Source organism: Pseudopipra pipra, chromosome 8 (assembly GCF_036250125.1).
Source record: "Pseudopipra pipra isolate bDixPip1 chromosome 8, bDixPip1.hap1, whole genome shotgun sequence".
Lineage (NCBI taxonomy): Eukaryota > Metazoa > Chordata > Aves > Passeriformes > Pipridae > Pseudopipra > Pseudopipra pipra.
In genome coordinates this window covers 17,210,514-17,223,868 of record NC_087556.1, presented here as the reverse complement: position 1 = coordinate 17,223,868, position 13,355 = coordinate 17,210,514, and the positions used below count along the sequence as shown (strand labels likewise).

Sequence of the window (13,355 nt, the reverse complement as noted above, 5' to 3'; positions counted from 1 at the left end):
CGCCCGTCCCTCTCGGGTCAGGGCACCGAGCCCCGGGCTCACGGCTGTCCCCCGAGACCCGCAGGGCCACTCACCCCATTCCCAAAGCCAGCTGCTACCGCGGCGGGGAAGGACCATCTGCCTTGCCCATGGCTGATTTTCACTTTTATTATTGTAAATTCACCGTTGTCTTTATATATTTTTTTAAAAAATATATTAGATATAAAAGTCAGAAATGCTCCTCTTTGAACTACATATACTGGTGGATTTACAGGCCGGTTTGGAAAGGTGGGCAAATAGGCAAGCCCAACCTGATCAATGCGCACAGCAGCAGCAGCAAATGCCCCTCTCCAGGGACAAGGGAAAATTTATATATATATATGGGTATATATATATACATATATATATATATATATATATATATATATATACATGTTTTTAGATCTATACACACACACCACACACACACACAGAGCACTCATACCCCTCAACACCCCACCCCCCTGCCCAGGACACCCCGGGCTGCAGCCTGAGGATGCTGGGACTGAGCAGGATGGGCTCCCACCAGGCAGGTGCTGGCCAAGGCACCAGCGGACGGATTTGGGAGTCCCAGCAGAACAGGGCACATGTTTATCTGTTCCTACAGAAGTGCCTCCCCTTTCTATGCCTGTGCTCCCTGGGTGGGAGGGCTGGTGGCCGCCCACCCCGGACTGGGACGCTCCCTCATGGGACAGCTTCGGTTGGCAGCGGTACAGGGGGGCAAATCTGCTGCTCTGCAGGCACAGTGTCTTGGTATGATGGTAAATTCAGACTCACTTCCCAAATTAGCTGGGAGCACGGGAATGCCATGACCCAGGAGGTGAAACCTGCCTAAGCAATTCTCAAAGCTGAAAAAAATGACAGGAAAGTCATCAACTGAAGGCAACGAAGGCCCTGAGCAGCAAGAGCTCGAGGGGCCAGCGAGGCCAGCTAGGGCTGCTGGTGTCATCCTGTGGCAGTGTGAGGCACTGCCTCCACCCAGGAAGCCAGGCAGGGAGAGACCCCCTGCTGCCGTTCTCACTGGGAGTGCAGACAGACCGGCACTGCCATAACTTCCCAAGGAAGGGAAAAGGCACTCTGGGTTTTTGGCTCCTCTGACAGTCATACTTGGCAGGCTTGCTCTGCTGAACCTTCCCTGTGGAGGAGGGAAGAACAGAGATCTCCCTCCCTCCCAGCATACCAGGCTTGTGTGGTGAGGGAAGAGTGAGCCCCCTGTTCCTGCACATCGCTTACAGAAGGGGGCCTCTGTATGATTGCCTGCAGCAGCCCCTGACTCAGACAAGGCTACCCCAGAGGCTCCAGGGCAGATCCTGGCTCTGTTGATAGCACCAAGTTGGCATCCCTGCACCCCAACAGTGCCCCCAAATCCTGTGGGCAGAGAGGGGGCAGCTCCTGCAGGGGCACCAGCTGCCAGAGGAGTCCTGGACACAGCTCCTGCCAAGAGTGGAGGGCACCGCATGCCCACACGTGCACACACACACACACACACACACACAGAAGCACCCCAAGGCAGCTGGGGTCTCAGAGACATTCAAGGTGGGGAGTTACTGTCAGAGCCCCATTTGGGAGTCTCCACTGTGAGCTGCCTCCTGTGGGGGTCAGGCCATAGCCAAGCCCTCCACATGGCTGTGGATGTGGGCCGTGCTGGACACGCTGCTCTCGTCTTTGTAACTTTTGGGAGCCCGGCTGGCTTTCAGCAGGACCAGGAAGGTGTCTGTGGAGATGGCCCCAAACTCAAAGGTGAATGTGCCGTAGAAGACCAGGACATCGATGATGAACATCCACTCACACAGTGCAGCCACGTGCTGCAGCACAAAGCTCTCCTGGATGAAGAACACACCGCCTGAGGGTATCTCAGTCAAGGAAAGCACTGATGGACACCAACCACCTCATGGAGGACCATGTCCCACTGCCACCGCATGCTGGGGTGGCCTTGAGTACCCACCCTTGCAGGAAATGCACCGCCACTCCTAAAACCCAGAAACCCAGCAGCACAAGGGCCCTAGCACGGGTGAGGCGGTGGCACACATGCCCAAACTAGCCTCAGTAAATCATGGGACTGATGCCAGGCTGGGATTTTCTGAAAAGGCCAGGCAGGAGGAACTCAGGCTGCACTTCTCAGTGCAAGCCAGGTGCCCAGATGCCTCACCCTCCCCACACCCCTTGTCTCTTCCTCAAGCCAGGCTGACACTCCCCATCCTCCTGCAGGATGCCATCAAAGATGATCGGCACTCCATCCCCTAGGTAATGGGGTTTGGGCTGCTCATCCCAGCCCTGCAGGACCTCCTGTCCCTCTGTGCTGCAGGCTGGCCCATGCCTGGGAAGGGGCCTGCTCCTGCTTCTCCACGTCCTGCTGCTGCCAGAGTTTCTTTATCCTTGTCTCATCCTTACCAAGGATCTCTAGGGAAATTTACTGCCAGAGCCACTATGGGTGAGGGGAGAAGGCATACCCCAACCCTCCAGGTGAAGCCTCCAGCAGTGTGGTGCCTTCTGCCAGTGAGACCAAGATCTGTGAGAGCTGCAGAGGCAGGGACCTGACCTGTACAGTGTAGAGCCCTCTGCTCACTCCCCCCATCCCATCAGGAGAGATCCCAGCCCTTTCCCCACACTGTCCACACCACAGCTCACTGCTTTCCCACTGTTAGTCCCCAGTCCTTACAGAGCAGGATGGCCACAGCAGATGGGCACCAATCGTGTCTCCCTTGTCCTTACGTGCCCTTCCTGTCCCTCCCAGCTGGCATGGCCCTGCGGCACTCCTACCCTTCCCAGCTCCCTGCCTGATTCCCAGCTTGCCTGCCTGCTGCTGTGACAGAGCGGGACTCTCTGATATGTGCCAGGCCTGCCAGCACCCCCCAGTCTCCTCTTTGTGCTGCTCACCTCAGCCAGACCCCAGCCAGCCTCTTTGGGACCCATGGACACTGGACTTTTTTCCCCTTCCTGCCCAATAACCACCACCTTGTTTCCCAATTTATCCCCACCCTCAGTCCCAAACAAGCTCCTGGCTCCTTGGCTACACACTCAGGACTATTCTTCGAGCCCCAGTTCACCTGACACCGTGCCCTCCCTCCCTGCTATGGTGTTTGCAAACCCCAGTGCCTGCTCACCAAGCCCTGCCTCATCCTCATGGGCAGGTTGGCTTATGGGTGCCAGAGAGCCCTGGCTGGCAGAGGTGTTGCCATGCGCCCACCCAGCACCTGCACAGAGCACTTTTGTACTCAGCTTTGGTCATACAGGTAACCCAGACACTTTGCTCAACATACCTTTGTCTCATGAAAAAAACCCCATCAGTTAACCAGCCCTGGCTTATGTGGAACTGGAGCCTGCAGTGGTGGCTGGGCTGCAGCAGCCAGGGCAGAGCTGGTTTGGGGCATCCCAGCACCCCAAGAAATGCCCACCAGCATCCCTTCCCCTCCTCAGCCCCTTCCCAGCCCTGAGACTGCTGCTCATCCAGCCTATACCTGCAGAGAGCTACCCACCCTCAGTCCCCTGCCCAGCCCCTCTCCTGGCACCATGCCTCACTGCCAGAGAAAAGGATGGAGAACACGAGGTGCATAACCCACCATGAGAAACACCTTTCACCAGCCTATCCCCAAACTTCTTCCCACACCTTCAGGATACTGAAGACGAGGGTGACAAAGGCCACAGTGGTGAGGATGCTTCGTAAGTGGCCAGTCCAGTACTGCCCTCGGGTTTTGGCCATGCGGTACGTGAGGATGGACTGCAGGAGCAGGAACAGCATGCTGGTGGGAAAGGCCACCCCTGCCCCAATGTAGTGCAGCACCTTGGCATGATCCACCTGTGGGGAAGAGACCATCAGTGCCAGCACCCTGGGACACTCCCTGGCACAGCACGGCTCTGCTCCAGGGGTTGGGCTCCTGCCCAGGTAGGGGTGCAGGCAGTGCCAGGAGCAAGTCCAGGCAGCTCAACCTGTGCCTGACTCCTGGCTGAAGAGCAGATTTGTACCCAGTATCTGCTGCTGGGATCTCAAAGCACTTTGTTTCTTTCATCTGTGGGCCAGCAGCCCTGCTGTGCCCAGGGGCAGGGGCTGCCCTCTGCCCTGAGAGGCATCTGGGGCCACCCGCACTGCCCCCCGCGAGGGTCACAGCCCAGTGCTGCTGAGCCACAGCTGGGGCACGAGGGGGATCGGGGCCAGCAAGCCTCTCCTGTGGCTGGCACCGGCAGCAGCCTCCTGCCAAGCAGGAGGGACTGGCTGCCGCAGGCAGCGGGCAGGCAGCTGCCGGGAGGCCGGTGCCTGGCAGTGCAGGCAGAGGCTGAGTGCTGCTGTGTGCTGCCAAGCCTGGGCTCACTTTGGTCATTGCCAGCACAGACTCTGTCCCGACAGTTACCTGGCATCACCCCTGAACAGGAGCATCAGCAGCTTGGCACGGTCCTCAGCCCGACTGGCACGTCCCTGGCCCTGCACGTGCCCATGGAGGGGACAGACCTTGCAGAGGGTCTCAGGTAAGGGTTAAACCAAACCCAGCAGCTTAATCTGGACCTGAACTATGAACACACTAGCAAAGAGGACTCCCAGCACTCTGGGAAGCACAGCGCTAACCCAGCAGAGCGGAAGGATTGCACAGACAGAAACCACCACCAAACCACCCCAAACCCTACCCTGCTGAGCACTGCCACTGCCCTGCTCCAGCCAAGGTCCTCTCCCACCCTCCTGCCCATGGGGACTCCCAAGAAGATGCCTTACCTGGAAATTGCCAACCATGGTGAGGCCGGCAGCGCAGACCCAGCCAGTGGCCAGCCCCAGGGTGTTGAGGAGGGATGGCCCCAGGCGCTCCAGGATGTGGGCGTAGCGCAGCAGTCCCACCAGGATGACTGCAGGAGGGAGACACAGCCCCATCACATGCTGCTGCCTGCGGCCTCCCTCATCCCATTCCTGCCCTGTGCTGGGGGTTTGTGCTGCAGGGCAGCCCACTCCCAGCCCCGCTCCCCTGGCAGCCAGCACTTACCCATGAAGGAGCCCAGGCTGCAGATGAGGCTGAAGAAGCAGCTCTCGGGAGGCAGGGTGCCACATTTGCTGTGGGGACAAAGCAAGACCAGGGAGCCCTCAGACAGGGAGCACTTGGCTGTGCGCTTGCTTCCCCCTCCCCAAAACACTCTCCTGGGTTGTCCTGGAGGGGTCCCAGAGCAGCTCTGCCCTGTGCTCCCACCCTGTAGCTGCTCACCTGACGAGGGGGATGTGATCCAGAGTGCAGCAGGAGCTGGGGCCGTCCATGTCACACGACTGATTGTAATTCCTGCCGGCAGCAAAGGGACAGGTTAGGAGAGCAGAGATGCTGCCTGGGACCCTCCTGTCTCCTGCCCACTAGCCCTGCAAGGGCAGCAGAGCTGCTCCCCAGTGAGCACAGCTCGACCCCAGGGATGTGCCCGCATCCTGTGCCAATTCCCTCCAGGGAGCAACCACTGCCCAAAAGGGTCCTCTGGTAGCATCACATCTGGGCTTCCACAGCCTATCCCCTGCCTCTGGCTTTGCTGTCCCCTGTCTGTGAGGGAGAAGCCATGGTGGGGCAGAGGGCTGCACACCCTGTTGAGTGCACAGGCCAGGGTGCTGGGCTCAGGGGCTTCTGGTGGGAGCATCCACCTGCAAGCACCATCACACATTCCTGGGGTGGGAGCTGCTGCTGAAGCTGGGCATGCAGTTACCAACAGCTCCAGGTTTGCAGGGGCCAGGTAAGAACACTGAGCTGTGTGGGGAAATGCACAAGCACTCCTGGGACCCGTACCAGGTGCCACACGTACCAGGGAGGGAAAGAGTGACCTGTGAGGAGCTGGGAGGTGTTGCCTGAGGGAGGACATGACCAAAGCCAGCTGCCCGACACACCAGGAGGGCATCCCCCCAGGGGCCTGTTAGCAGCCCCCAGTACTGCCAGGCTGGGGCAGGGCTCTGGTGCCCCCACCCACTGCAGCTCCCTGGGAGTGTCTCCTGCGCCCACAGACCCTGTGAACATGGGGACCCTGAGCTCTTTATCAGCCTGAGACACCTTCCTGTACCACAACTGCTGCCTGCAACCCTAACCAAATTCCCACCATGGGCGTACATGCCCCCTCACCCTCACAGCTCTCCCAGGAGCTGGCACACATTCGGAGGTTTTTTGGGTGCCCCTTTGCAGCAGCATCACCCAGGCATCCAGCACCTCCACCTGGAATGGCTGAGTAGGACCCCCTCCTCACACCACAGGCAGGGAGCCCAAAGTCCTGTGTTCCAAAGGGCCCCTTCAGACACCTCCAGCCCAGTGGTGGAGATGGGAGCTGTGGGGGACCAGCCCTTCCCTATCCCTGTCCCAGCCTGACTATCCGCCACCTCCGGCCGTGCAGCAAGCGCACGGTTAAAAAATCCTTTCTGGAAAGGGCCGGGCTGGGCTCTGATGTTTTTTCAGTCTCCTCAGTTTACTGGTGGCTTTGTTTTCCAACCACTAAACCCAGGCAAGGCGTGGAGCCCCACGGCCTCCTCAAATGCTGCTCTTGGGGCCGTGTTTGGTTTGGGAGGATTTTTTTTATTATTATTTTGTTTAAAGAGAGCAGCCTGAGGCCGGGAAGCATTATTCATCATTAAGGGCTGGCTGTGTGGCGGAGACAACCCGACACACACATTCTTCCCAGGGCAGAATCAGCCATCAGGCAGGAAATGGCAGCAGGTTTTTTTTTTTTTCCCTTCTTCAAACACTCTAGCAAGAATTAAACTAACATGGATCTCTCTGGGCAGATTTTTAAGGCGACACAGCAAGCCAAAAACCCTGCAGAAGTTGCCAAGAGACCAAAAAGGGTTTCTTTTCCCAGTCCCTGCCTTCTCCACGCCTTGTCCCCCGTCTGGGGGAGCTGCAGGCAGCTCTGCTCATGGGGTGTCCAGGCGCCGCGGGGCCATCCCATCCCCCTGGCACTGCCAGATTTAGCCTCAAGCAAGCAAGTCGCAACCTTTTCCATGGAGACACACGGCCCTCTGTAATTCCCTGACCACTTATTTTCATACTTTCTCCACACTGTGTTTTTTCAATGGCCTCCTTCTCTCTGCCTGGTTTGCAGCAGGGCTGGACTGTTCACCGGAGCAGCTGTAACCGCATGCGATCCTGGGCAGGGGAGAGAGGGCAGTCCAACCCTGACAGTAGCTAGTCCCCCCAAAGCAGATCTGCTCCTGAAAGCTACTTGTGGGCTGGACAGGAGGCACATGCCCTGGGGCATTTGCACCCCATCGCTGTCACCAACATGTCTGCTGAGGGTGAAGGTGGCTCTGAGTCATCTTTAATGCTCCCACCTCTCCTGTCATCCCCAGCCCCATTCTTGGGTCAGCCTGATCCCCAACCCCCCTTTCAGCACAGGGATGGTGCAGGGGGTAGCTCAACTACCCAGTGGTCTGGCACAGAGTGGCACAGTTCAAGTGGGATAGGTCTGGAGGGGACCCGGCATTACAAAGCCTTTAACTGAGCCAGTGTGTGCCAAAGAGCCCCTGCCTCCCCCCAGGCCTTACCAGTTGTGGACAGGGCAGATGTGGTTGTTGGAGAGTGCCATGGCATATCTGGGGGAGAGACAACAACAGGGTTACTGCAGCCACCTGCCTCCCTACACCCCTGCTCTCTGCCAGCACCCGGACCAGCCCCAGGGACCAGCTGAGGGAGCAGAGGATAAAAGTCCTCATGCCTGGCAGGGCCAGCACTCACCCTACAGCACCTCCCAGCTTTACAAAGCAGGGAAAAGGAAAACAAGTGCATGAGCCCAGCACACGCTCTGTGGAGCTCCTGCTGCTGGGAGCAGGTCCCCCTGCCTTGTACCCCCATCCCTGCCGAGAGCCACCTCCTGCTCCAGCTCAGTGCAGATGCTTCTGTGGGGCCTCTTCCCCTTCATGCTGCTGTCTCTTAGGGACTGCTCCACCACGGAGCCCCTGCCCTGTTACTGGGGCTCTCCACCAGCCCACAGCTGTGCCAGCTGTCACCTGATGGCTCTGCTGTGCTTCCCCCAGCTCCTGGCTGGCTAGTGATGGAGCTGTAAATAGTCTGGATAAGTAGCTGGTGCATTGGCAGGGCATTTCGAGCAGATCAGCTCCATCAAGCACTTCACTGTGGAGTCACCCCTGCATCTCAGTCAGCATAACAAGGGGCTCATAAAACACATCCGGCTTCACCCCAGGGGTGCTCAGCCCTGTGGCTGCCCCAGCCATCAAGGAGCCCTCCTGCCCAGCAGCCACAGCAGCAGACGGCACGATGCTGTTCAGATCACAGCCATAAAGAGCTCAGGTTAAAAACAAGCCCCGACACCAATATGAAAACCCCTATCCTGCCCGAGCTGGCCACATAAAGCTGGGTTGCAAAAAGGGTGTTCCCACAAGAGAGGCAAAGAGCAGGACAGCTGGGGGGATCCAAGGGGCAGCACCCTCCAGCAGATCCCTCACCCAGCTACTTCCCAGATCTCACCCAAGCACTCAGTACTCATCCCAGACCTCCATACCCTCCTGGAAGGGGGCAATTAGCCAACAGAAGCACAAACAGCACTGTCCTCTCCCAGAGGGATGTGCCCCTGCCTACCCTGTTCCCTCTCATGGCTCTGAATCCCAGGCATGGCTGATGGGCCCCCGCGTGGGCCACGCACTCCACAGGCAACTGCTCGACCTCTTGCTGATACTGCACTTGTGAGGGACACAGCATCGGGGGCTGCAGGACATGTCTGGTGCCAGGAAAAGGGCCTAAGAGGGCCACTCCCAGGGCAGCTCTGGCTGTGAGGACCATAAAGCAGCTACCCCCACCAGTGCTGCTCCAGGCAGGAGGAGCATCTGCCCCCCAGGGTCACTCACAGGAGACAGACAGTGCTTTACACTGTGTCCAAGGGAAAAACTTGGAGCACAAGTTCCTTGCACCAGAGTCAGAATTCAGCTTTGTTGAAGGAGGACAGGGGATACCAAAGGGGGAAACACTTGGAGGGACCTGTAGGGTTATGGGGTGCATTTGCACCCTGGAAAGTCCCACCATCAATACTGAGGCTCTCCGTGCCTTTGGGAAAAATCCCTCATCCATTGCCCATCAGTGCTAAGGCCCGAGAAGGGGACTAGTGGGGTGGACTAATGCTGCTCACCCATGGGACACAGCCTCTGCCCCCAGCACAAGGCCCTTCCATCCATGGGATGGGTGCCCACATACTGGCCCCGGCGCTGCAGGAGTTGGGCTGGTGGCACGGCTCCCAAAGCTGTTCCCGTGCCACCTGAGCATCAGCCGCACTCACGCCGGGACAGGGGCGCGCGACTCCACGGGATGTCAGGGATGTAAGGCCAGGGAGGCACACACCAGAGCTGCTGCAGGGGGCGCGGGGACCACGCAGGGCAGCTGCGCGGGTTCAGGGAGGTGTGGGAGCCAGGGAGTGTCCCGAAGTGCCCCAACTTGATGGGGGCCAGCGGCGCCCCGCAACCTCCTGCCTCGCACCATCCCACCCTGAAGTATCCTCCGGCCCCCCAGCCCACAGCATCCCGCAGCATCCCGCCCGCAGCCCGGGCGCCCCCGGCCCCGCCGCCCGTGAGAGGGGGGCTGGCGGCGGCCCCGCGGCACTCACACGATCCACATCCCGGTGATGGTGAAGGCAGGCAGCGTGACGGGCAGGATCCCCCAGGCCGGCATCCTGGAGCCGGGCATGCCCCGCCGAGCTACGGGCGAGCGGGGCCGCCGGCAGAGCCTCCCCGCTCCCTCCTGCTGCCGGGCCGCCGCCGGGCCGCGCTCCCCATGGGCGGCGGGGCCGGGGCCGGGCCGGGCTGGCGGGCGGAGCGGGGTCCGGCCGTGCGGAGCGGCGCCGGGACAGCCCAGGCCGGCCCCGCCCAGGGGAAGCGCGGGTCCCGCTCGGCGGCAGCGCAGGGCCGGGCCCGCCCCGTCCGGCGGCGCGGGGAGCGGGACGGGCCGGCGCGGCCCCGGCGCCACGTGGCGGCCGCGCTGCCGGCCCGGGGGAGGGGGGCAGCGCTGGGAAGGGGGCCCTGGGGAAGGCAGCCGGCGAGCAAGACGGCACGGAGCCTGGAACACCGGGCTCTGTGGGGCGGGCAGCCCCAGAGCGCGGTCGGCTGAGCCGTGGCGAGGGAGAGGTTCTTGTGGAGCCGAGAGCAGGGCAGGCACCGCTTAGCAGCGAACAGCCCTCCCGGGAGCCGGGGCCCGGAACAGCCTTTGCCAAGGCAGCGGCAGCCGGCTTTAGGGCTGGGGGACTCGCCCCCCTTCCCCTCCAGGTGATGCTGTCGCTGCCAGAACACCAGTCCTGGACCCGCGTCCGTGAAACTGGGCTCCTCCTGAGAGCGTGGCCCAAAGGCACTGTCACAGGGTGAGGCAGGAGGTACCGCGACAGGTAGGGGCCAGGCAGAGAAGACCTCGCTCGGTTAACATGGGGCTCAGCCTTCCCTCCTGAGTACAAGGCTCTGTTCGCACCCCGACATTGACTGACCTTGTGCTCTCACTAAATGGCTACTGACACCTCGCACGCCTACACACTGGCAGCCACTGCCTGCCCACGCACTCCCGATCCGGTTAGCCTGACCTCTCTGTTCCCAGACACTTCCTATAACAAGGGATTCAGCTTAGCAGCCAACCGCCAACGCTGCTGCCCAGAGAAATTTACATTTTCTTACACGGAAAACTTGAGGAAGCATAACTTCCCTTGGCAAAGGAGCAGGGCTGTGGCAAGGTCACAGCAGCCCCATTTCCCTGTCGGGAACTCAGCAATAACCTGCCCTCATGGCTGCTTACGGGCATGTAAGCAAGTCCCAAAACATCCTGCATAGCCAAAGGGTGTTCACATCCCTCGGGCCCGGAGTGTCTGGTGCTCATAAAGGCTACACTTTCCCACTCCTGCAGAGAGGAGCTGCCTGGGAACAGCGCCGGCCCTGGCCTGTGTGGGAGGGGACCTCTGGCTGCCCACCACCTCGCCCCGGCCAGGGTGCTGGTTACACAACCGGAGGAGCAGTACTGCACACTGGGACTTGTAGTCCTGGGGGATCTCATCTTCCTCTGCATTGACTCGCACTCCAAGCAGCCTCCTCACAGGCCCAGCGGCTCTCCTTGCTGTTCAGCCCATCAGTTCCCCGATCCTCCGGGGCAGGAGTTGCGCTCCAGAACTTTGCTCCCGAGCCGGTTGTGCTCCCAAAGCTGCCCCGTGCATTCCTGTCCACCAGCGGGCAGCAGGCCTGCCCTCCTTCTCCCGGTAGCCCCCACAGCACATGGATAGATGGCAGCGGGAACAATAGCGGCTGGCAGCACTGGCAGGGCTCGGATCACTCCCTGGCCACAGGCGAGCGGCACAAGCCCCGTCAGGCTGCCTGTCATGCAGGGGGGCCAAGACAGCAGGGCACCGGGGCTTCAGGCTCCATAAGAGAGCCTGATTCTTCCAGAGATGTTCAACAGCTGGCATTTATAGGGGTGAGGGTAACTTCTAAAAAAGGCAGCTCACTGTTGAAAGATACTCCATGGAAATCTTTCTTACAGACCAGGTCATTTGAATATGCTCAGATTCAGTTTTTAAATTGAAACTAAAAGCAACTAAAAGCTTGTGTTTCACAAGTTTCAATGCCAAATGTATGCCAGGGCTTATCATTCCATAGGGCTTCTCACACTAGGAAACTTCATACCAATGAGGAAAACTGACACATGCTAAATTCCAATACTTACTCATATTCTGTTTTAGCAGTAGAAATTCTTGGTGTAAATGGCAACAGGAGAGGTAGGTAAATCCAAACTACAGTGATGTCTGTGCAGCCTCCTCTGGAAAATAGTGAGTCAGACCCGTAAAAATGAGAAAGAAGTCTAAGACTAGAGAAAGTATATGCTGGAACAAACATGAAGGGTAGTGTGTGAACACTACTCCTCACCAACAGTCATTAGTAGTATGATTGGCTTTTATGTAATTTAAGTTACAAGTAGAGTTCAAGAAACTTATCAATAAACATGTGTATCACAGCACACACTACCTGTCAGTTGATTCTGATATTTCGGTTCAACACTTTCCCCATTCTTTCTTTCTCTGTAATATGAAACCTTGATATTGCAAAATCCAACCAACGTTCAAAGATTTTTTTTTTTTGGTTTTCCAGTCCATTCCTATTTACAGTCTAGTAAAAAATGTTTAAAGTGCACTTCTGTCTGTCTTTCCAGTCAACATTCCTTCCATTCCAGTCCCACTTCCTGCAGTTTCCTCGTGTGGCTTTTGCTTTGTACCACAATTGTCTGAATTAAGATGTAATGCTCTCAGTAGAAACTGGGTTTGCAAACACAGTTTAAAACATACCAAAACAGGTATCTGAAGGCAGCTGGCAAAACTGAGCTTTACTATCAGCTGACACCACTCCAAAAAGTCAGAGGACCACCTGGGGATCAGAGGGCAGCAGTGCTGACATCGAGGCACTTGACAATTGAGCAATGGTTTACAAAGAGTAATCATCTGAAACTTTAAGCAAGCAGAAAAACAGAGCTGTAAATAGAAGTGGAGGCTCGGAAAGAAAAGACAGAGAGGGGGCTGGATACAGAAGGGCCATGGGCAGCACAAGGACTCAAATACATGAATGAAAACATCTAAGGGCTGGAAGGACACAATCTAGAAGCAGTGGAGGGTGAGGAAGAGAAGGTTGTGGCAGCAAAAATATTCCAGGAATGGTGGAAATGGGGTGAGGGAACCAGGATTTAATAACAGGACTTTCCTAGTATGGACATTACTCTTCCATTATGCAATATTTAGACCTTTCCTCATGCAATTCAAACAAACTCCCAAGTTTTTAACCCCCTTATCAAGTCTGTAGGAGTCTCTTGGAATCCTTGTGATAGGGAAGGCATTGGTGCCTCACGCAGCTCTAAGGACACTGTAGCACTGTGTGGATCTTGCCACAAAACAAAGTAGAAAATATCAGGAGGGAAATGTGGTTGTCCATATCCATGGCAAGCACTGGCCCAGGAGGAACCCAGGATCTCTTATGCCCTCTCCAACTCCAACTCCTGTCTCTGGAAATGAGGATTTCTTCCTCATCAGAGAATTGCCAAAGTCAGCTGAGTTGTCACCGAGGTTATGTACTGGCTGCATGGCCAGATGCGCAGAGCACCTGGTCCTCAGCCCTGGTCTCGGCTCTCAGTCCTGGTGGTGTGTGAGCACACACCAATGTAACACCAGAAATTTTACAGCCAACATGGAACTGTCGTCTTCTGCAAGAGCAATCTCGCTGCTAAAGCTCTGCTTTGTCCATGATGGGAACCACTCCTGCTTAGCCCCCTGATGGCCAATCTCCACTGCAGCCCCCTGAGCTGAGCAGTTGTTAGGACAAGTCCCCTCGTGCTCTCCACAGACAGAGCGCTCTGTTGCAGGATCCTGGTATGTGGAACCAGGGCACA

At 57.8% G+C, this 13,355-nt stretch overlaps 1 protein-coding gene across 3 annotated transcripts; it reads right to left on the bottom strand.

The window, feature by feature from the left end:
* Positions 1–127: 127 nt before the first annotated feature.
* TMEM150A (transmembrane protein 150A) lies at positions 128–13,335 on the bottom strand. 3 transcript variants are annotated; one of them, XM_064662721.1, is made up of 7 exons: positions 11,649–13,335; positions 7,496–7,543; positions 5,199–5,270; positions 4,983–5,050; positions 4,721–4,848; positions 3,637–3,814; positions 128–1,861 (listed from the first exon to the last, which is right to left on the bottom strand). In XM_064662721.1, the coding sequence occupies exons 1-7, from the start codon at positions 11,816–11,818 to the stop codon at positions 1,617–1,619; spliced, it is 909 nt and encodes a 302-aa protein (XP_064518791.1). In that variant the 5' UTR covers positions 11,819–13,335; the 3' UTR covers positions 128–1,616. The 3 variants fall into 3 exon arrangements, with proteins under 3 accessions (XP_064518791.1, XP_064518792.1, XP_064518793.1); XM_064662722.1 differs by lacking the exon at positions 11,649–13,335 and adding an exon at positions 9,562–9,798; XM_064662723.1 differs by lacking the exons at positions 7,496–7,543; positions 11,649–13,335 and adding an exon at positions 9,562–9,799.
* Between the last annotated feature and the right edge of the window lie 20 nt (positions 13,336–13,355).